At 39.4% G+C, this 23,006-nt stretch overlaps 3 protein-coding genes across 4 annotated transcripts in view; 1 reads left to right on the forward strand and 2 right to left on the reverse strand.

The window, feature by feature from the left end:
- Positions 1 to 2,756: 2,756 nt before the first annotated feature.
- Positions 2,757 to 4,396, reverse strand: LOC109431253 (zinc finger protein 771). Of its 2 annotated transcripts, none has more exons than XM_019707481.3 (2): positions 4,259 to 4,396; positions 2,757 to 4,199 (listed from the first exon to the last, which is right to left on the reverse strand). In XM_019707481.3, exon 2 carries the CDS (start codon positions 4,159 to 4,161, stop codon positions 2,836 to 2,838), a length of 1,326 nt encoding a protein of 441 aa, XP_019563026.3. In that variant the 5' UTR covers positions 4,162 to 4,199; positions 4,259 to 4,396; the 3' UTR covers positions 2,757 to 2,835. The 2 variants fall into 2 exon arrangements, with proteins under 2 accessions (XP_019563026.3, XP_062712505.1); XM_062856521.1 differs by having other exon boundaries at positions 2,757 to 4,210; positions 4,259 to 4,331.
- A 4,393-nt stretch (positions 4,397 to 8,789) lies between these two features.
- LOC109407704 (ribonucleases P/MRP protein subunit POP1) lies at positions 8,790 to 15,331 on the forward strand. The gene is made up of 3 exons (XM_019680853.3): positions 8,790 to 8,939; positions 8,999 to 10,623; positions 14,432 to 15,331. Exons 2-3 carry the CDS (start codon positions 9,003 to 9,005, stop codon positions 15,259 to 15,261), a joined length of 2,451 nt encoding a protein of 816 aa, XP_019536398.2. The 5' UTR covers positions 8,790 to 8,939; positions 8,999 to 9,002; the 3' UTR covers positions 15,262 to 15,331.
- Positions 15,332 to 15,407: 76 nt separating this feature from the next.
- LOC109407707 (acyl-protein thioesterase 2) overlaps positions 15,408 to 23,006 on the reverse strand; it is a 33,689-nt gene continuing 26,090 nt past the window's right edge. Inside the window, exon 6 of the mRNA XM_019680857.3 lies at positions 15,408 to 16,322. Within this exon, the coding sequence (XP_019536402.1) occupies positions 16,290 to 16,322 (33 nt within the window). The 3' untranslated portion in view covers positions 15,408 to 16,289. The remainder of the gene's footprint in view (positions 16,323 to 23,006) is intronic.

The raw sequence follows: 23,006 nt of genomic DNA on the forward strand, positions 1-23,006 counted from the left end.
GCTCCGCTGAAATCGACAAGATAACCAGAGCACTGAAAAGGGAGTTCGACATCACAGACTTGGGAGAGCCAAGCTACTTCCTAGGTCTGGAGATTCAACGTCATGATGGGAAGTACAGCGTTAGTTTGGAGGGATACATTGATAGAATCGCTCAAAGGTATGGACTTCAAGCTGCCAAGGCCGCTAAGAGCCCAATGGACACTGGATTTGTTTCGACAACGGATAGCAGTACACCATTCTCCGACAATTCGGCGTATCGGAGTCTCGTTGGCGCCCTATTGTACGTAGCGGTATGTGCTCGACCCGACGTGGCCGTGAGCGCATCCATCCTTGGTCGAAAGGTATGTGCACCTACAGAAAATGATTGGAACGCGGCTAAAAGGGTCCTCCGTTTCCTGTACTCAACCAAGAGCGCACGTTTGGAGTACAACAACGAAGCCGGTCTTGTCGGGTTCTCGGATGCCGACTGCGCGGGTGACATCAACACTCGTCGTTCAACTACTGGGTTCGTCTTTCTATACGCCGGAGGAGCAATTTCTTGGGGCAGCAGGCTTCAACATTGTGTTACGCTCAGTTCAATGGAATCCGAATACGTAGCTCTTGGAGAAGCCACTCAAGAAGCTGTGTGGTTAAGGCGATTGCTTACCGACATGGGGGAAACTCTCAAAGGACCGACGTGTATTATGGAAGATAATCAAGGGTGCATACAGTTCATACACTCAGACCGAGTTAGTCGTCGGTCAAAGCATATAGAAACGAAGGAGAGATATGTGCGTGAACTGTGCAACGAAAAGGTGATCCGGCTCGAATACTGTCCTAGCGAAACCATGGCGGCTGACCTTTTGACGAAGCCGCTGGGAACAACGAAAGTCAGGCAGTTATCCAAGCTGCTCGGGCTTCATCCAGGGAAGGTAGCGGCACCTGGTGAGGAGGAGTGTTAGAATTTCCACCACTTGCCGCTAGAATGTGCGCCCATCGCACTACGACAACATCAACAGACAGATCAACTATGTTCTTGCTCTTTTGACATTTGATATTGTATTTCCGTTTCCGACTTCATTATCTAACTCGATCATTAGTCTCGACTGTGCAAATCGAATGCGTTGTAATAAAATCGTTCCTATATAAAAGTCCCGTTTTCTACCTGTTAATATCCGATTTTGCCCAACAATATCCATCAAGAATAAAATGTGCCTTGCAAACCGAATTTGATCGTAGGCGAGCCCCATCTGAACTATCCTAGATCTGAACTGGTACTAAGTAATATTGCGAATCACGTTCCGAATGCTATCCGGCTGGGTGCTGGTTTATAATGTTGTACTCACAGCAAAGGTTTCTTCATGGACAATAATCACGAACCTAAAATGAAAAAAAAATTTAAATCATAACCAAGGTTCATACTCAAACACTACTCAAACAGGTTTGAAAACATTCTGGGTGAAAATTATTGATAATTCTGGAGCAGTGAACTGAAATTTTCGATTGCTGTGATGAGCTATGATGCTGCAAGGGCTGTCGGCAAGATCTGTCAAAAATGGATCACCCCTCATCACAGCATAAAAAGCTGGATGAACATACGTGTGCAGTTTGATGAAAAAGTTTTGTTCAAATCCTCGAGGGTAATTTGTGAAATTGCAAAAAACGTTGTACGCAACTCGGTGCAGAACTCGATTTTTCCAGCACTCGTCTTAATTATCCAACTCGGCAAGCCTCGTTGGATAAACGTACGACTCGTGCTGTAAAAATCCTCATTCTGCACCTTGTTGCGTAAACTACTAATAAGAATCAGGTGACCTACAATAAGGTTTTGGGAATCGAACTCACAACTTAGTGGCCATCTATCGATTTTCTTGATATTCCCTAGGTCAATGAAATGTATTTGTAACACTTTTCAACGATTTGTTTAATTATTTTGTTGAGAAAAATATGCTTCAAAGAGTTGGTAGTAGGGTGGGGCAAAATGAGGAACTGGTGAAAAAATAATGAAAATGGTAAACATCTTCAACAAACGAATTTTAATTTTGGTTTTCGCTGTTTTGATGCATATAGTAAGGTTTTGTCTGTAACTTTCAATTTATTAGCTTGAAAATTTCAGTATCTGTATATTATCAACGTTTAAAAATTCCTCAATAGAAGACTCCTTAGAACCCCACAGTTCCATACAAAAATCAACCCCGTAATCCCTTAAAATTCTCATTTATTGTTGCCGATATGCTTTATCATTAACAAGAATAGTCAATTAGCATTTGATTGTGTACAAAACTGGTATTGATCATACTGCCCCACCTAGGGTACTCATTATGCCCCACCCCCAAAACGCAACTCGCGATTTTATACGTTTTTAAAAACATAAAATTCTACAATATTTATAACTTTATTCGAAATTTCAACGATTAGCTTTTGTCAGTTAAGATTCAAATGAGGATTGATCATTAAAATTACACATTTACACTTAATTTACTGGATTTGGTGGCAAAATGCTTAAGCTGCTCATTATGCCCCGCCTCCCAAGTGACATTAAGTATTGAATACGACCACTAGCGTGAATTTTTCCATACACAAAAATGCACGCCAATTCAAAGGCTATTCAGATTGCATATGCAAATATTACCCAATTGATTTGGGTAAAATGGCTAAATAATGATAAAACTAACAACCGGAGTGAGAGTGTACATATTGTCTCCCAAGATTCACGACTACACCTACAAAAGAGACACGCATACATTTGAACGTGATTACCACTATACCAGAAGGACTTCTTTCACATTTCAGTTGCATTTTCATTTAAGCCATTCTAAACAAATATATTTTAATCCCAGATGAAAACGCATTGTCTCATGAGTGTGCATCCGGAACGGCATCCAGTTCCATTGCGGCTTGGCTCCTCAGTCGTTCAACACCCCGAACGCTAACGATAGTCCCCGGTGGTGGTGGCTCGTAATCCGGATGATTTTTCAACAGATGGGTCCGCAGCACATGGTTCTGCGAGAACGCCTGACTGCATATCGGGCAGACGTAGTTCTTCTCTAGGTCGTGCAGGGTTCGGATGTGGAACCGCAGGGATTTACGCGACTTGTACGCCTTCCCGCAAACGTTGCAAGGGAAGTTTTTATCGTCCGAGTGCGATAGCATGTGGAATTTCAGTGCTTGTCCGCTGATGAACTTTCGATCGCACAGTTCACATGGATAAGGGGTCGCTCCAGTGTGTCGCCGGGTGTGCAGGACATACTGCGAAGAGGTGCAAAATCCAGCACCGCATATCTCACAGACGTACTTCTTTTTTCCGGTATGACACCTGTCAACGTGATACCGGCGAGATGAACAATGGAGAAACTTTTTATTACAGTAAGAGCAACTGTAACGCTTATCGTTAGAATGGATTCGTTTATGCATGTTCAGATTTTCTTTGAGGGTGAATCGAGCATCGCATATTTCACAAACGTGCGGTTTAGGCCTGTCGACGCCGTCATTTTCATGGGACAACTTATGCATCTTTAACGATCGAGAAGAAACTATTTTTCCGCAGTCTTCGCATTGTGCTGTCAGAGGTTTCCCTCTGAAGAAGACGTCTTCTTTCTGGACTGGAGCATACCGAGCTCCTTTGGCTTTAATTGAGCTTGGTTTACTGGATTGACTAGGACCTGATTGGCTAACATCTTCAACGGTTGTTTCGTAGTCATCTTCTATGGCATTATCCACATCGCCATATACCATTTCCTCGTTCACATATTCAAACTCTTGCTCATTCTCGTCGAATGCAATCGTTTCTTCAACCTCTTCCCTTATCATAATTTCCGATTCTTCGATAACCTCCACCGTTTCCACTTCTTCTTGATCGTTGTACAAATCCATAAGATTTCGCAATACATCCTCCGACCGTAGCACCTTCCGCCGAAATTCAAAAGCCGCCAACAGTCCCATCACACAATCGTCACAGATCCTTGTAGGGAAAAATTCCACAGCGGAGGCGGAAGTAGGTACGGTAAGCGAATCTCCCACTCCGGCAACGAATCCATATACATCCAGGTAGCTTTCCAACTTGGGGACGCCTTTGAACTGAGGAATACTACCCACGATGTACGGATCGGTCATCATTTTTTCGGTGGACGATTTGTTCTGCAGGCACACCCTGCAGGTATCGACGGACACCGAGAAGTCCATTATTCTTAGCGAAATTTTCGCTAAGATTTTGAGTTTATCTGAAAAAATGCTGAGAATGTGTAAAATTACTAACCTGTAATAAATTATTATGGCTTACCAATGTTTTGCTGGCCTACAATTTAATTTTAAATTTTAGTAAAAACTTTTCAACATCGACAAAATTAAATAAAAACAAACACTGATATTAAATTTTGACGTTTCTTTTGCTTTGTTTGATAGTACGCAGCCAAATGTGTTCATAAACAAGAAGTCCGGAGTAATTCGCGAATAGGGCTAACTGACAAAACAATAACATTGCGGATACCGCAATTGAATGGTCCACTGCACGAATTTATTCTGGCCTGCTTACTCTCACGCGAAATTTGACGTTTGAGCGGTGTCGGCACCGCTCAAACGTCAAATTTCGCGTGAGAGTAAGCAGGCCAGCATAAATTCGTGCATTGGACCATTGGGATGTTTATTGCCATTTTCATTGGGTCTGGTACGTTTGGCATAAGGCCGTTTGGCATAAGGACATTTGGCATAAGGACGTTTGGCATAACGGACATTTGGCATAAAGGACGTTTGGCATAAAGAATATGTGAAATATATTTTCCCTCTGGAAAAAAGTTAAAGAACAATCTTCAATGGAAAGAAGGCAAACTTGTTAGTGGTGCATTATTTTGGATCTCTTATTTTCGAAATAACCTTTTGCTTCCATGAATTGAAGGGGAATGTTCCTTCTTTTGTATAATATAGGCTGTTCTTTATCGATACAAGCAATTTAGATTCCGGTAGTGGTTCTTTCCAGCAAATCATCCTTGTCTGCATATTATATTCAGAAAAAATATTGCATTATAATGTAATATCCTTCTTTAGAATACTTTTTCTTTTTTGACGTTAAGTATGTGGCTCTTTTTTTACTGAAATTATTTTATAAAAAACGTCCTTTATGCCAAATGTCCATTATGCCAAGTGTCCTTCATGCCAAACGTCCTTATGCCAAATGGCATTATGCCAAACGGCCTTATGCCGAACGTACCAGACCCTTTTTATTAGCCTAATCCAGGGCTGCCCAACGTACGGCCCGAGGGCCGGATTCGGCCCGCGAGGACGTTTTGGCGATCTTCCAAAAGGAATTTTCCCTGAGTTCTATTAAGTATTTCCCTAGAACCCTGGGAGAGATTGCTGAGATGGATTCTCTCAGAATCTTTAGAGGAATTATTCCAGAATCCTGAGGGATTTCCTAAGATTCCCGAGATGGAACGAACCCTGTAACGGATTGCCACAGAATCCTGAGAGATGTTTTTCCTCGGGATTTTCCCAGAATGCTTCGACGGATATCCCCAGAATCCCCAGAGGGATTCTCCTAGAATACGGAGAAAAATTCTCGTGTAGTATTGAAAGACATCCCATTAGAATCCTCAAAGTGATTGCCCCACAACCCTCAGAGGGGTTCTCCACATTATTAAGAGAAATTCATCTAGAATCCTGAGAGGGGTTCTCAAAAACTAGTTTTCGGAATCCAGAGATGGACTCCCGCATAATCGCTAACTGTAAATGCAATGTTTCTGGTACTGTAGATGACTATTAGTAATTAATATTTAACTATTTCCCAGACTATCCGAGATAACAGTAAGATAACCATTCCATGTACATATTTGCCCGTTTGACAAATGGTGAGCCGCCAAATTACAGTATGTGGAATAGGCGGTTAAGATAGGTTACCATAAAAAATCGCCCGTTTTCTCGAACAAATTTTTCGCAATACAGTAGAGGATACGGTCAATATACTATCCAGTTTTTGAGACAATCCACTGCATAGCAAATGGTTAGAGATCAGTTTAACAATACATCTGGAAAAAAAACGGACAATGTATGTGTTATTATTGGTTTATGGTCTTCCAAGGTATTTTAAGCTTATCGCATATAGTTGAGCTATATTTAAACTGTTTAAAAATAATAAGATGGTTATGCGTTAATCAAAGATTTTTTTATTCACTAAATATTTCTCCTCGAATGCATCTGCAAAATGTTTAAGCTTTCACGCGTCCTACCGAGCAGCGCAACCTGCAAATCGGGCTTGATATCGGGTCATTCCGATCGGATGAGATGGGTTGTGGTGTCGAAGTCTGCTGGAATTCTCCAACTTGCGCAGTGTTCCATCCTGGACCCGGCAGCACCTACGGTGATTAAAACTTATTGTGGGCATTCCTCCGGTAGGAGCAGATTTTAAGTCTCACAGGACACATAATTCTCGCTCGCAGCAGGACGCATCCTTCTCTCCTACCTTTTGGAGACCCACACGAAGAGGGACACACAAGTTCGGGAATTCTGCAAAATAATTAACATGCGATGAAATACGGCACAAAAAAAACAAAATTTAGGAGTTATGGAAAACTTACCTTTGTTTCATCCAGAAAACTCCATACCGCTCCATGCACTTGAAACCAAGCTTGAAACCGTTTACCAAGGCAGATTGTTGTTACTCAGCTCGCGGGCGAAAGAATTTGTTTTTCTCTTCTACAAAATTGAAAGCTGAAAAGTTTAATCGGCACAGATACCAATGAAAGCTACTATTTGGCAAACTGTCGAATTTAAGTGGCATACAGTGAAATACACATGTGAGAGTGTGTTGCGCGAAAATAATCACAAACCGTTTGAGAAAAGGTCATTGTATATTGCCACCATGCCTTTCTAGTTTTCACTCGTATATTATTTGACCATTTTTGCACAATATGATATGCTGTTACAACTTGAAATGGGTTACATTAACTGTTCTTTATGATCGAATGCTTCGAGTTTCATAGTTTCACCAGAAAAGCAACTGTCCGTGGTTCAGTAACAGTAACAGATAAAGGAGACATACTGTGTGGACTGTAATACAAACTGCATTTCTCTATGCGGGTTATAACCTAGAATCCTGAAAGGGATTCTCTACACGGAGAGACGAAACTACCCAAAAGTGAGTTCTTCCACCCAACTTCGGGGTTGCGTGCGTCAAGCCAATTTTGAGTTGATGGAATCGATGTTTTTGTTGGGTTGTTCCCGCTTGCTTCCATGTGGAAAAAATACCTAATTTTAAGTTTTTTCCACCCAACCGAAATTTTGACTAGGTTGTATTCACTCAAATTTGAGTACTGTGCTATAAACTCAGTTTTGGCTTGACGCACGGAACTGCAAAAGTTGGGCTGTTTCTCTCTTCACTCTCTGACAACAACAGAAAGAGCGCATGAAAAGGGAGATGAAAAAGAACTCAAAATTGAGTTTAAAAGTACCTAATTTTGAGTTTTTCAGTTTCTCCGTGTAGTTCATAAGGAGGATTCCTTTAGAATCCTGAGAAAGATTCAATTAAGGACAGACTTGTTAGAATCCCAAAATGGCTGCCACAATGGCCGACTTTAGCACCTACTCACGATTTTGAGGGCACATAACTCTTCGTAAACAAAACCAGCGTACCTGAGCTTCTTATTTTAAGCTTATTACAAGTGAGCAAGAACAGAATAATAAAGTGCATTGTTGTTTGAAGCTTGCTTTTTGAGATTTATGCGTCTGAAGTTTTGATGCACTGTTGAAGTGGGATTTCAAGATGTTTGTCCTTAAACTCCTGTGAGGGATTGCCCAAGAAACCTGAGGTATGCAGGTATGCCTCGATATAGTGGACCCTAGTCCTAGATTACCTAGGCCCTCGATTTTATGTACATTGGTTAAATTCTACAGTGCATTGAGTATTGTGTTGTTCATTGCTGTGCATGCATCGCTCCTGTAGGGGTGAGTATGGCAGCATAATCGATCGCGTTCGCTATTGTCTCGAATGAAAATTAAAACAATAGATGCGCGGGTGTTTTAGTGTTCAGTATTGTGTTGTTCTTTGCTGTGCATGCATCGCTCCTGTAAGGGGTGAGTATGGCAGCATAATCGATCGCGTTCGCTATTGTCTCGAGTGAAAATCAAAACAATAGATGCGCGGGTGTTTAGTGTTCAGTATTGTGTTGTTATTTGCTGAGTATTGTGTTGTTCTTTTCAGAGAAGAACATTAATCAAGACAACTAGATGATCGGCATTGAACCACAAAAACCCCACAACAATTAGTGAGATCTTTCAATATTATTTATTGATAAATAATTCTACTTCAGTATATTTACTTTATAACTGCATATAAGTTGAAAATTCGCTATTTTCAACATCCTTTCATCTATTGGAAGATGCTTCAGTTCTGGGCTCTTTCTAAGTTGATGAAGGGATTTATAAATGCTTGCAAGGACTTGGCCAGGTGTGTGGAGCTGAGTGAATCTATGACATTGTAGATAGTAGCGACATCAGCAATGTCAATGGAAATATTCAACTTTGCAACTCCATCCAAGATTTGTGCAAGTATTCATGCTATGCTATGCTATGCTATGCTATTGGTTAAATTCTACAGTGCATTCTAAAAAAAGTAATTTTATATTTTTGAAGAAAAAATCGATTCGGTCGATTTCGTGGGACATCAGCATCGATTCAAAAAATCGATTAATCGGAACAAAAACATCGATGCTACGAACATCGATTTAAAATTGACCAACACTAATAAATGGACCACCCTTATGGTAATGTTTCGTTAACTTGTGGCTGCGTATATTTTTATTTTTGTTCATTTGTTTTGTCATGCACGTTCGTTCGTCAAGCGTGTAAACTGTTTTGTTAGCAGCGCAGTGGCGGTTTATCTGTTTCCAATGTATTTTTGCTCATCGGAATGATCAGTAAAAAGTTTAAACATTCTGGTTGAATTCTGATTATTATTGATAACATAAAATTAAGTAAGGTATTAGATTTCCCTCAAAAATTTGTAACTCAACACTTCTCCAAATCTTCCCAGCAAAATGACTTCCGAGGCGCTACAGTACGATGCCGCCTTGGGTGGCCCAATCAAGCTGCCGGACGAAATCGATTCGGCCCGGTTCAACGAGGAACGAGTAACGGAACTGAAAAGCTTTCTTCTTACCATCGCCAACACCGAAAAACAGACCAAACTGATGCATCAGTCTTTGCCGCTGCATATGCGTCGCCGGGCCATGAGCTACAATCCCAAACGGCTACCAAGAAAATTCCGCAATGCCCACATTTCACAGTATTGCAAGAGCGGACTGCCTGAACGGAAAAAGCGACCTTCGAGGAAGTACAGGCGGAAAGCGAGGAATCTGTTGCAGGAGTATAACAGACGAAAGAGGAGCAACATGTGGCTGGAAACGCACATCTGGCATGCCAAGCGATTCCACATGATTCCGAAGTGGGGCTATAAGATTCCTTACACGCCTACCAGCAAGGGTTACAGGGCTTGCTATCGGGCGACCGCGAAGCACTGCCTTTTGCAAGATATGTCGTACTACGGATGTGTGGAGATTCAAGGACCGGAAGAGGTATTGAAAAATGAGCTGAAGAAAATATGCAGCGAGAAAATCGGACTAACTATTGCTGCGAAGGCCTACACGAGTGGCAAAAGGTCTGGGAGCGTGTGGATCTACAAGAAAGACCAATATCCTGAACAATGTCTGGGCAAAGTTAAATTTATCTGGAAAAGCGAATCCACCACGGATGGCAGAAGGGTTTTATGGTTGTTCGCGCATCCGGCTTTCTATAAGAAACTGGTCGAGGAACTGATCGTTTTGTTTGATTTGAGGAATTCCAATCGGGATGACACAATGGACGTCGATGAGCCGTTGGATGTATCTAAAATTACGAAGAATGCTGGCACCATTCGGATTCCTAAGTATGTGAACTCTAAGCGATCGATCGAAGTCAAAGAGTTGAAAGACACGTTGAACTACTTCCGTTTAACCGGTCCATTGTCCCACGCCGTTTTGAGCAAAGCATTAAAACCGTTCAATTCCACAAAAGGCGAGAAGTCTAATCATTGGTTTTCCAATTGGATAAAAACTACCAAAAATATAAAATCTACTGCGCAACAGACGGTCTTCTGGGATCTAACAAAAGATCTGACGACCCCCGGTGCGCTTAGCCCAGGCCTGGTGGTCGGCTTGACGATAGAAGACCCCCGCCTTAATCGGAAGAAGAAACGAACCAAAGCCCTTCCGGATGCGATCGCGGCAAATCGTGATTTGCCGGAAACTACCACGGACTTGGCCCGCTCTCCCATTTGGGCGGAATCAATCAGGGACTCCGTTACCACAAACATGCTATCAACTCATCAGCTGAACGCTCAGAGAACCACCCAGGGGCTTGTTCCGGGTGAACCGTGTGCATTCGAAGACACCATCCAACCCGTTCCGATACTCCTGGTTCAGAATTCCGGCTCCCAGGATGCCGCATTCAAGCAGCTTGGTTACGGGGCCGGATGGGAACTGATTGCCCCGTCGGGTTACGGACTGCCGATATGGCATACGTTGATCATGTGGGGAGCAAAACCCGCGGGACTGAAGGAAACCGAAATGCAGGCGCTTGAGTCGGGAATCGATACGCTGCGGGTGCCCGATACGGTCTTAGGTAAGTGCTTAGACCAGGCGGCCTATTAATATTATGTTAATTTATGACGATGCAGTGATAGGCTCTAACATTTACATCTTTTAACTGATTTTGACCGAACACAATTCAATGTTGTTTCCATCATTTTGAAAAATTCAGAAATACAAAATATAGGGTATTGGTTCCCTTATTAAGCATGTGGCTCCCATTTTCATCCCACGAAAAACAAAGGGTTGAAGCGCTATTTGTTTTGTTTCTTATTTTTGTATTTTTTGTTACAAGTGAGCACCCATGAAAACAAAAAGAACGGAGTCAATCGGTGCCGTACCGTCGTGCGGGGCTTCTTTATACACTTTTTCATGGTTTTTCAACTTTATGACATTATAACTCCCAGACTAGTGAATGAATTTCCGCAATTTTTATACACAATAATTGTGAGTATTGGTATTATTAGATGTGGAGAAAGCATATGATACAGTTTGGCATGATGCTGTTATACATAAGCTTCATGTATCCCGTTGCCCAATTTATTTGGTGAAACTTGTGCAGTCTTTTTTGACACAAAGACAGTTCCAAGTAACTGTAAACGGGACACTATCCGGCTGCCATAGCATCCCTTTCGGCCTTCCCCAGGGTTCCGTCTTGAGCCCCACATTATACAACGTGTTCACCAGCGACGTCGAAATGGTGGACGATGTCGTGTATGGCTTCTTTGCTGATGATACGAGTTTCCTCACTACCCACGACGATGCCAAGATAGTGACTACCAAGCTCCAGCATGCCCAAAACAAACTGGAAGAATATCAACACCGGTGGAGGATCAAGATAAATCCATTGAAAACCCAAATTGTCTTTTTTACAAAGAGGAGAGCTGCACACCATTTTCCGTCGTCAATGTTAAAAATCAATGGGATTCCCGTTAAGTGGACGACGAAGGGAAAATATCTTGGACTAATCTTAGACCAAAAATTGTTATTTGACAAACATATAAATGAAAGCATAGCTAAGGTGAATAGGTTAACCAGGGCATTATATCCGCTCATTAATCGAAGGTCTGCTCTACAACTCGCCAATAAGTTACTTCTGTTCAAATGTATTTTCCGACCAGTGCTAACATACGGATCTCCAGTGTGGCAAAACTGCGCCAGATCACACCTGAAACGCTTACAGGTTAAGCAAAATAAACTATTAAAATTGATCCTTGGATTACCCCCACACTTTCCGACGCTGGAAGTACACGATATCGCCGAGGTGGAAATGCTACAGAATTTCATCGAAAGAATAGCAGTCAAATTTAGTATCTCATGCGTGAATTCTTCAAACCCTCTCATTGAAGTGCTATAAACATGACTGTGATAGTAGTTTAGATAGGTTAAGCTCAATATTTAATTACTAGGGTTTTTTTTAAATTTTTCCCTAAAACAGATTATTACACGAAGTAGACAATCAGCACTATTGTCCCGCAAGTATAGGTGAAGTGAATGTAATTGTAGCAGTTGTAAGAAAATCAAAACTCTGCAAAAAACAAACAAGGCAACATGAATGTATTTGAAACTATTTCACTAAATAAATTAATTGAATTGAATTGAATAAAACTGTGACGATGCCATAATTGTGAGTATGTATGTAGGATGTATGCAAAATTTGAGCTAAATCCATCAATAAACAAAAAAGTTGTTCATACACCAATCGGACATATCTCATATAGAACCGGATGGGGGCTACTTTGGACATTTTTAACTATAGCAAAACTGCATTTCAAATTCCAGGGTTATTTGGAAAACTACATTGTACCAATACTGTAGTATACTGTATCATACATAATTTTTTTTTTTTTTTTTTTTTGGAAGCTTCCTAGCGGCACGCCGACGGACGTAGAAACCTCTCCCATCACTGTGCGCACAAGCGTCTCGCGTTTGCGCGGACAACGACAGTTCACTAGGTCTTTGGATAGGATAGAGAACGTAATCCTTCAGAAGCAGTTCACCAGCCGTGCACAGAACATGTCGTCCAGTAAGACACTGTTGCGTACTGACTCAGAAGGTTACGGTAGAAGGTGTGAAAGTTTCGGTTTTGTCATATGGTCGATTTTGTATTTGTTTTTTTTTTATCATGTCAAGGTTTAAAGAATGTTATTGTTCATATTTATGCTATGCCCTATTATTCAGTAATCTTTGGTGTGCCTATGATCTGTTAGATAGTCGATGTGTTTGTTATGTCCATTTTCGTTGATCCTCATTCTAGTATTGTTTTTATTATCTTTGAAAGTTGTCTTTCGTCCACATCCCTAGCACTATCAGCATTGGTCCAAATAAGTCCATATTAAAGAAAACCTTTCATACACTCAGTCGAAAAATGTAAAAATATCTAATTTGTCATAAATAGTCTACGTTAGTCAAAGTCGAAGTAGTCAGTTTTTGTCGATTTCGTCTTGATCACACGTTAGCTTCGAATCTATAAGCAAGCACTGTTAAATGCTGCACTTCCCACTATTAGTTTCTTAGTTATTTTAAATTGATATTAAAAATTATAGAGAAAATTGAATCACGAAAGCACATCAAATGTTGAGAACTATGTATTAGTAAATTGAATACGCGAGATACTACTAACTATTTCATATTTGAATTAAATTTGTATTTGTATAGTGTATTTGTTAAAACTAACCGAATAGTGGGAAGCCCAGGAAACAGTTCAAAGCCTGCTGACTCAAAAAAGATTCCGAGACTCGTCACAAAACACAAAAGTTTGCATTTATGATTCACAACGACTCTCGAAACCTTCGCAGACTCAATCGACCGGAACTGTTTTCTGGGTATAGAAACTACTAGGCCCCAGCAGGTCCCTCCTGTTTATCGAGCATTTCTGATAAATCAGCCATACTCCATCTGTAGCAGCCGGTTCGCAATGAACCGTTGGAGGCGCATTAAAGTGTTAAAGGTGATATTTTCATTACAAGAATTACAATTGACATCCTTCACTTTAATACCGTCGAACCCTGTGATCTTGGCCAGGGCTGTATCATACATAATTTCAATAAAAATATGCGTTTTAAGATGGTTCTGTGCTACCTTTGGTATTATGAGCAGCGTGATATTGCTATATAGATAGTCTGAAAAAAGGGACCATCAATCCTTTATTTGGGCGAAACGGTCATTTATAACGTATAACGATACAAATATTCGATTGTATATGATACGTTGATACATTTTGAATGAATTGATCAACCCTTTGAAATTTATGAACTGTAGAAACAATGCCTACAAATGTTCTGATAAGTTATGTATATTATACTGGTTTATTTGATGTTTTTTCGCGTCCTGACAAGCAATAAACGGTCTGTTTGAAAAATAATTTCAACCAAATGAAGGGAAAACTATTGCTTTATAATAGTTCCTAAGACATCAAACAGATTTGAACCATATTTTGAATTTAAAAAATCCATATTCAAAAGTGTCCAAAGTCCACTCCGACGGTAATCGCTTGTTTTCGAATAGGATGAAAATAAGAGCATGAGATTACAGATGGCACACATACCCTACCTACAATATTCATATTTTGTTGTGAGCTGTCTCTGTCTTGACAGCATTTTTTTTTTCTAAAATTGTCAGGGTTTGTATGTGAACAGTGGTGGCCACATTTTTTGTTAATTACGTTAATTGTTAGAAAAAGACGTTGAATATTTTTGAACGGTTTAACATTTCAGTTGAGTTTTGGAAACGATTAACATTAACCTGCAGTAATACCTAAGCTACATTTTTTCCTGTACAAATCGGAATTATCTACTTATAAATTTACAGACTGGATTTTTTTTTTTGCTTTCCTATTCCAGGTCAAACTGAATCCGACGCGGAACATGAAAATAAATGGAACAAATATTTTGCAAAGCCAAACAATCGACGTGTCAACTACAAAAAGCTAGCCATTGCATCGCCATTCCGCTGTCCCTGGGCTCAGCTGGTGTCGGAATGGGGTGGAACCGAAGGGGCCGATTTCCACGTGCTCCGCGATCAGGAGATTCTGAGCAAAATTCATCACGCCTTGAATCGTAAGTTCAATTTGAAATCAGCCCAGATGCCAACTTCTTCTCTCATCCCGGTCTATCTAACCATGAAAACAAGAGGCAATCCGGGCGACAACGCCCTAATCTGCCTGCCGTTTCGATCGGATTTCCGAGAAAACAAGCAAAAGAAACAACACAACGATTTCAGTCCGGTTTTCACGGAACCGCTTCGCAAAGATCCCCAGCAAAAGGAGCGAATCTTACTGCGCAAGCAACACCTACAACTGCTGAAGAGGCTGCGCAGCCGAAGAATCCGCCAGAAGAAAACCCGCCAACGGACGAATCCGGGAACGTTAATTCGGATTGCGAAACCGCAAAATGAAAAACTCATCAGGGATCAGCTGGTTCGAATGCGAGAACTGTGGCTGCCGGCCAAACCGGAGAGCATTCGCAACCAGTGCAGCCGAGAGTGCTTCGGCTACATAACGCAGTGTAACTTTAGCCTATCGGAAGCCAGAGTGGCCGCCTTGGGATACGTGACGGCTAAGGGACTGGAGAAGCTGTACAAAACGTGCATCAAGGGTACGTTCAAAGTGCTGGTGCGCGGCACCAAGTCCCGTTGTTACCGATTCGCTACTATTAAGGTACGAACCGACTGATGTTTTATTTTGTAGGAAGTGGAGGTCATATTTATATGCATTTTGATTATAATAAAATTGTTGAAATGAACTAGGAAAAAGTGTGTTTATAAATTAGTAGGTAGACACTAGCCACGGCATTTCGGATCATAAAGGTCCCACATCGATCGGTTTTTGCTCATTTAGTTAAACTAAAATATATTTCAATCTGCTCGGTTTGTCCACCCTACTGCCATTCACTAGTACCATTCTTAGTACGGTCACAATTTACACGTGTTCAAACGGTTTTCTACTGATGGGTAGTATTTGCTTTTGCTAATTAGAATCGACGGATGCTAGCTTTGGGTAACCAAGTAAAAATGTGTCGTAATCTTGTAGGTACCGTAAATAGGATTAGTACGCCTTAGTTGCATTTTCTTTGTGATTTCGATTGAAATTTAAGTTGCAATTAAAGAGTTATAAACCGATTACAACCGGCAACCTAATGAACTATTTTACGTATGTAAAGTAGAGGTAGTGAAGTGAAAAAAAATGGATTGCTTTGAAATTATCCGTTCGATGAGCGTGTTTTTCATTCGAATTGGTTGACACAATTACTTGATTAAACAAAGTGAAGGAGTTTTAACACTACTAATCATTTGTTGGCGCAAGAATACTCTATATCTAGATAATTTCATAAATGTTTGATGGGAATACTTTTGTTGATTTGCTTATAGTTGCCATTGTCGCAAAGAGGTTTATAAAATCACAACGACTTTATAGGGTGATTCTGTTTTGGGGGTTGCAATCTTTTTTTATTAACATGTGCCGGTGTCATCTTTAGTGTTGTCGACTCTAATAAGTGATTATTACATTTCTTTTGAAAAAATATCGCTCTGATTGACTCAGTTTGACTAAACTAGTTAAGTTGCTTCGTAGTTGCAGTATTTGATGTTTTTTTTTAGTTTTTGCTCAGTATTATTTTGAAATAAGTTAGAAAAATACGCTGCTTTAAATTACAGTTTAAAATTTACACACGACTTACGGATGTGAGCGAACCATTTGACTATTCACTGACGTCGCACGTATTTCTCGATGAATTTCTGTAAAAAGAGAAAACTTGTTAGGAAAGATTTATATCAAGGATGTATGAAAATGGACATTCGCTTTATCAGACTCGATCAACATGGTTTATATGTTCCTTTGAGAGACGTTCATGGATTATTACATTCCGTCATTGTACCAGTAGCCCCTCGTAGCCCCTCCTATTTCAATAGCCGCTCACAGCTATGAAAAAGATCATTATTGATATACACATTAGCGTGGGTCATCGGAACCGTTTTCTCAGATCAAAGCTTTTTTGGCTCCATTTCGGGTCCTGAGTATCTGTGCAAAATTTGAACACGATCGGTTGCGTCTACACTTTGTGCATTGCAATTGAAATTTGTATGGGAAAACATTTTTTTGCATTTTTGTCATACGTTGAAAAAAATTGTCTGAAACTTTTGAACCGATAATGTAAAATTATTCCCTAGGATGTACTGAAAAACTTTGTCGAAGACCGCAAAGCGATTCGATGCTAGTAAAAAAAGTTATATACAACAAACAACATGTGTTGCTGGCAGCACTGCCATATGATGTCATAGCAACTGAATTATATCATAATGTGAACCAATAAACGAAGAGGAATGAGAATTTCAGAAGGCTGTCAAAGCAAGTGTGTTAAGTGATGTGAAAACACATAAAGTTGTAATTGCACTAAATAATAGGGGCCCATATAGCCGAGGCGGTAAACGCACGGGTATTCAGCATGACCATGCTGAGGGTGACGGGTTCGATTCCCGGTCGGTCCAGGATCTTTTCGTAAAGGAAATTTCCTTGACTTCCTTGGGCATAGAGTATCTTCGTGCCCTGCCACACGATATACGCATGCAAAATGGTCATTGGCAGAGGAAGCTCTCAGTTAATAACTGTGGAAGTGCTCATAGAACACTAAGCTGAGAAGCAGGCTTTGTCCCAATGAGGACGTTACGCCAAGAAGAGAGAGAATACCTAAATAATTGGAATAGCTTGCTAAAATATTATTCTACTTACAGCTACTTATTTACAAACAGATAAATGTTCAACTAATCTAGTTATCACAGTTAAAATCACAATAAGTTATCAGAACTTTAATATGTAGTTTGTTATTGTAACCTGAAAATCTTTAAACACAGATTAACGAACACAGATGTTACGGGGGAATTTGATAATAATCCTATGTTAAGCGGAATACCAATTTATGTAAGTACAATGTATAGATATAAGTGATTATCGAACTAAAAATGAGGGGGTTAGAAGCAAAGGGGTGTAAGTGACAAAACCTACTTTCGAGTAAATGAGGTTTGAAGTTTATCATCAATTTTTCATCACATACAAAATGTATTTAGTTTAAAAATCGAACCAATATTCTACGATTTATTGCAATTTTTCTAATCATCGTAAAAATAATGTTAAAAAAGTTCCTGTAACTTTAAGATCTGCAGAATTTTTTGATATGCTTAGCTTAAAATTGACAAAATGTCATTGGCGTAGCTAGGATTTTTTTTGGAGGGGGCCCAGGGGGGGGGCCTGATTTGAGATGACTTTTAAGCGGTAAGATCGCCCGATATGTGAATATGCAAATCGCTATTGGAATTTTGAGGAATCAAAATTACTGGATTCCTTTAAGAACGCATCTAGGGATTCCACCAGACATTTTTTGGGGATTTGACTTTGAAGATTCCTCCAGTGATTGTTCCAGTGCTGTTTTCGCGGTTTTTAATAAATATTTCTCCAGGTGTTCCTGCAGGTATGCCTTCAGAGATTTCTTCAAATTCCTTCCAGAATTTCATTAGAGATTGATCCAATAATTCCATCTGGAATTAAGGTGAAACATCAAAAGATCCCATTGCAATTTGTATGCAAACTTTAGAGGCACAACTCTGACGAACGGAGCATCGAACCAAGCCGCACTTGTTTATCCTGGCTTTGCTCACTGGCAAAAATAGGCAGCTTTTCCAAATTGAGTTTACGAATTTTCAAGATTGGGGCTCTTGAAAACGTGAGTAGGGGACCAAGTCGGCCATTGTGGTAGCCATATTTGTATTCTCTGATGTTTCTCCTTAATCGAAGTATTTCTGCAGGGATGTCTTCCAGAAATTCTTTCAAAAAATTTTACTAGAGATTATTAAAAAATCAATCAAGGAATTGCTTAAAAATTTTGTAAAAAAAACCTTTAGGAGTCCATCCAATTGTTCATTCAATAATCCGTATAGAAGTGTCTGCAGTAAACAAGGATTTCTTTGGATTTTTATCCAGGGATTTATATAGAAATTCTTCCAGGAATTCGCTAAGAAAACTCTCCTGTGATTTCCTAAGGAATTCCTCATGGGATTACTTCCGGGATTCCTCATGGGGTTTCCTCAGAAATTCCTCCAGGAATTGTTCTAGGATTCCTCTGTAAATTTCTTCAGGGGTTCACCTAAAAATTCCTGCAGGGATTCGTCTAGGAATTGCTCTGAAAATTCTACAAGAGATTCCTCTAGGAATTCTTCTAGAGATTCCACAAGGGATTCCTCCAGGAATTCTTTCAGGGCACAGTGTTCGAAATCGATGATTTTACGATCAAAATTGAACAACTTTTTTAAGGTTGGTTCTAGAGGTTTGGCGTGTTCTACAAAGTTTTTCTGCATGTTAAAAGGCGTTTTTTGATAAAATGTTATAAATGATTAATCCCCCTAGAAGTGAGATAAAAAATTTATATTTTCGAAATATTTTTTTAGAGGTTTGACGTCTTCGGCAAAGTTGTAGCCCATAATAAGAGAACAAAAATCGTAGAACATGTCAAAGCTCCATCTCTTACGGTTTTCGAGATATGAAGCGTTTTGTGCGAAGTACCCCTAAAACTAGTTTTTTCAGTGTAGTTTCAACAGATAAAATCCTACAGTTTTGTGACCTTCTACAAAACTTGTTCAGAACGTTGAGTTACACATTTCTTCCGAAGATGTCAAGTCATTATATCTTAAAACAAAAAAGTTATAGGCAAATTTATCATATTTTAAGGTGTACTTTCACCTTAAGTAACTATTTCTGGCGCAAAATGGCGCAGATGGCTCAGTCGGTAGTTGAAAGATTAGACTTTTTACTATCACTTGGGGGTGGAAACCCTCGTGGGCAATAGTGGGAAAGGTGGTTTAAATACATGACAAAAATTTATTATTTTGCCTGTAATACAAGCAAAATAAATAAAAAAAATAATAAGCCCACAGTAATTTTTACTGCACTGTGTTTCTTCCGGCAATATTTTAAAACGTTTTTGCAAAAACCAGTGAGTTTTTATCACTTAAAATTAAAACATCAGAACAAAATATTGTTCTCGAGAGTTGTGACTAAAGCTAGTTCTAAATAAAAGTATTGAATTTCTTCAAACTTATGACAACATATCTATGCCCAAACGAATGACAACCTACTCAATAGTCATAAAACTGAATGGCTACGGTGGTTAGAATACCAAATGCGTTTTGATAAATACCTTCGCAGTTCTTATTAAGGTAGTTGTAATTTTACTTTCTTCAATACATATTTCGACGATTTCCTGGTGAAAATAATCTTTTATATCAAATGATCAATTTGATATAAAATTTTATTTTCAACCCGATTGTTGTGAAAAGTACTGTTAAAAATATAAAAAGTACTTCAATTAACTCATGATGCAGACGATGGGACGTAACATGTAATTGGTTAACGTCAAGAGATTAAAAATAATGTTTGAAATTTAAAAAAAAAACTACCGCGTTATTTCTCGGCACCCCCTGTATTTTATTGATTTATATCTGATATATTTTTATTGCTTCCCAGTTGTAAGTCAAACTCGTGGATTACCGAAAAAGCTGTTAATCTGCTATCGGACGAATCAAAACTTCTCCTGATATTTTCCGATACCGATTCCGTAGTTGAAAAGTCAAACAACAAATATAAATATAAATACATGAACAAATAACAAAAAAATCTACTATGTGCACATCTTCAACTGTTTAATATTTCCTTCTTCCTATTTATAGCGCTACTTAACTTAAATATTGCCCAAAAAAAAACTTCAAACAGGTAATTTTAAAGTAACTTTATCAGAAATTGTCTGACCATCTGATAGTAAACAATATGAATTCAAAATCATGAATAAAATATTCTGTTTGGTAAAAACAATGCTCAAAAACGACACGAATGCAACTTTGGTGTGAAGTGTCGCTAATTTAAGTAAATAAACCAATAAATCATGCTCAAAAATGTTGTAAAATATTGCTGGAAATAACGCAATGCAGTAAAAATTACTGCGGGCACTTAAATGATTAATTTTTATTTATTTTTCTTGTATTACAGGCAAAATAATTAGTTTTTGTCATGTATTCAAATCACCTTTCCCACTATTGCCCACGAAGGTTTCCACCTCCAAGTTATAGTAAAAAGTCTAATCTTTCAACTACTGACTGAGCCATCTGCGCTATTTTGCGCCGGAAATAGTTACTTAAGGTGAAAGTACACCTTAAAATATGATAAATTTGCCTATAACTTTTTTGTTTTAAGATATAATGACTTGACATCTTCGAAAGAAATGTGTAACTCGACGTCCTGAACAAGTTTATAGAAGGTCACAAAACTGTAGGATTTAATCTGTTGAAACTACACTGAAAAAAACTAGTTTTAGGGGTACTTCGCACAAAACGCTCCTTATCTCGAAAACCGTAAGAGATGGAGCTTTGACATGTTCTACGATTTTTGTTCTCTTATTATGGGCTACAACTTTGCCGAAGACGTCAAACCTCTAAAAAAATATTTCGAAAAAATAATTTTTTTATCTCACTTCTAGGGGGATTAATCATTTATTACATTTTATCAAAAGACGCCTTTTAACATGCAGAAAAACTTTGTAGAACACGCCAAACCTCTAGAACCAACCTAAAAAAAGTTATTTAATTTTGATCGTAAAATCATCGATTTCGAACACTGTGCAGGGATTTCTCCAAGCATTCCTCTAGGGATTCTCACTGGAAGTTTTTCAGGAAATCTTCAAGAAAATCGTCCAGGGATTTCTACAAGGATTTCTAATGAAATTTAAGCTGGGATTCTTCCAGAAATTCCCCTGAAGATTTCTCAAGGATTCCTCTAGGAATTTCTCCAGGTATTTCTCTAGAGAAACCTCAATTTCTCTAGAAATTCCACCAGAGATTCCTCGAGGAATTCTTCCAGGAGTTCTTTAAGGGATTACTCCAGGGATTCTACTTGAAAGTTCTCCAGCGATTCTTCAAGAAAATGCTCCATTTTTTTTTTAATTTTTATTTATGTGTATTTTAACTTAAATGCTAATTCTACACTCAAAAATGCTCTAGTAATTGCTCCAGGGATTTATCTAGGGATTCTTTCAGGAGTTCCTCAGAAGATTTCTCAATGAATTTCTTTCAAGACTCCTCCAGGGTGTCTCACAGGCATGTCTCCAGAAATTCCTTCAGGTGTCCCTCTAGGCATTCCTTCAGGAGTTTCTCTAGGGATTGCTCTAGGAATTCTTGCATGAATTCTTTCAGGAATACCGCCAGGCATTCCTCCAGGGATTCTTCCAGAGATTCATCCAGGTAATCATTCGGAATTTAACTCTGAGACTCCTCCAGGTAATCATCCTCTCGGAGTTTTCACACGCATTATTCCATGAACTCCTTCAGGAATTCCTCCTGAGATTCCTCTATGACTTCCTTCAAGGACTCATTCAGAAACTCCCCTCTAAATTTATCCAATGAATTCCTCCAGGATTTCATCCAGGCATTTCCCCAGGGACTTCCAGGAATGTCACCAAGAATACCTCCAGGAATTACCTCAAGAATTTTTTCAGGGTTTCCTCGAAGAATTAATCCAGAAATTTCTCCTCCAGGGATTGCTCCAAGGATTTCTCCAGGAATTGGTTCAAGTGATTCCTCCAGAAATTTCACCAGGAACTCCGCCAGGAAAATTCTTTCAAGGATTCCTCTAAAGATTCTTCCAGAAATTCCTCCAGGAATTCCTCCGATGATTCCTTTAGCTATTCTTCCAGAAATTTCTCTGGGAATTCGCAATGGAAGTTTTGCAGCGATTCCTATATGAGTTCCTCTGGAGATTCAAGTATTCCTCTAGCAATTCCTACTGAGATTCCTCCAGGTATTTCTCTAGAGATACCTCAAGGAATTCCTCCAGAGATTCCATGAGGGATTCCTCAAGGAACTCCACCAGGAATTCTTTAAAAGATTCCTCCAGGGATTCGATTCTTCAAGAAAATACTCCAGAAATTTCTTTAGGGATTCCTCCAGGAGTTTCTCTGAAGATTTCTCAAGGAATTCCTCTAGAGATTCATCCAGGAATTCTCACAGGCATGTCTCCAGGTATTCCTTCAGGAGTTCCTCCAGGTATTCCTTCAGGAGTTCCTCTAGGAAATCTTCTAGGGATTGCTCTAGGAATTTCTCCAGAAATTCTTTTAGGAATACCTCCAGGCATTTCTCCAGGAGATTTTCCAATAAGGATTCATCCAGGTATTCATTCAGGATTAAATTCTGGGACTCCTCTAGAAATATCTTTAAGAATTCCACCAGAAATTGCCCCGGGATTCCTGCAGAAATAACCTCAGGAATTCCTGCATAAATTACCTCAGGAATTCTTCCAGGAATTCCTTTAGAAATTACTACGGCAATTTCTCCAAAAATTTCTTCAGGAAATAATCCTTCCGGAGTTTATACAGGCATCATCCCAAG

Source organism: Aedes albopictus, chromosome 3 (genome assembly GCF_035046485.1).
Source record: "Aedes albopictus strain Foshan chromosome 3, AalbF5, whole genome shotgun sequence".
NCBI classification, from domain to species: domain Eukaryota; kingdom Metazoa; phylum Arthropoda; class Insecta; order Diptera; family Culicidae; genus Aedes; species Aedes albopictus.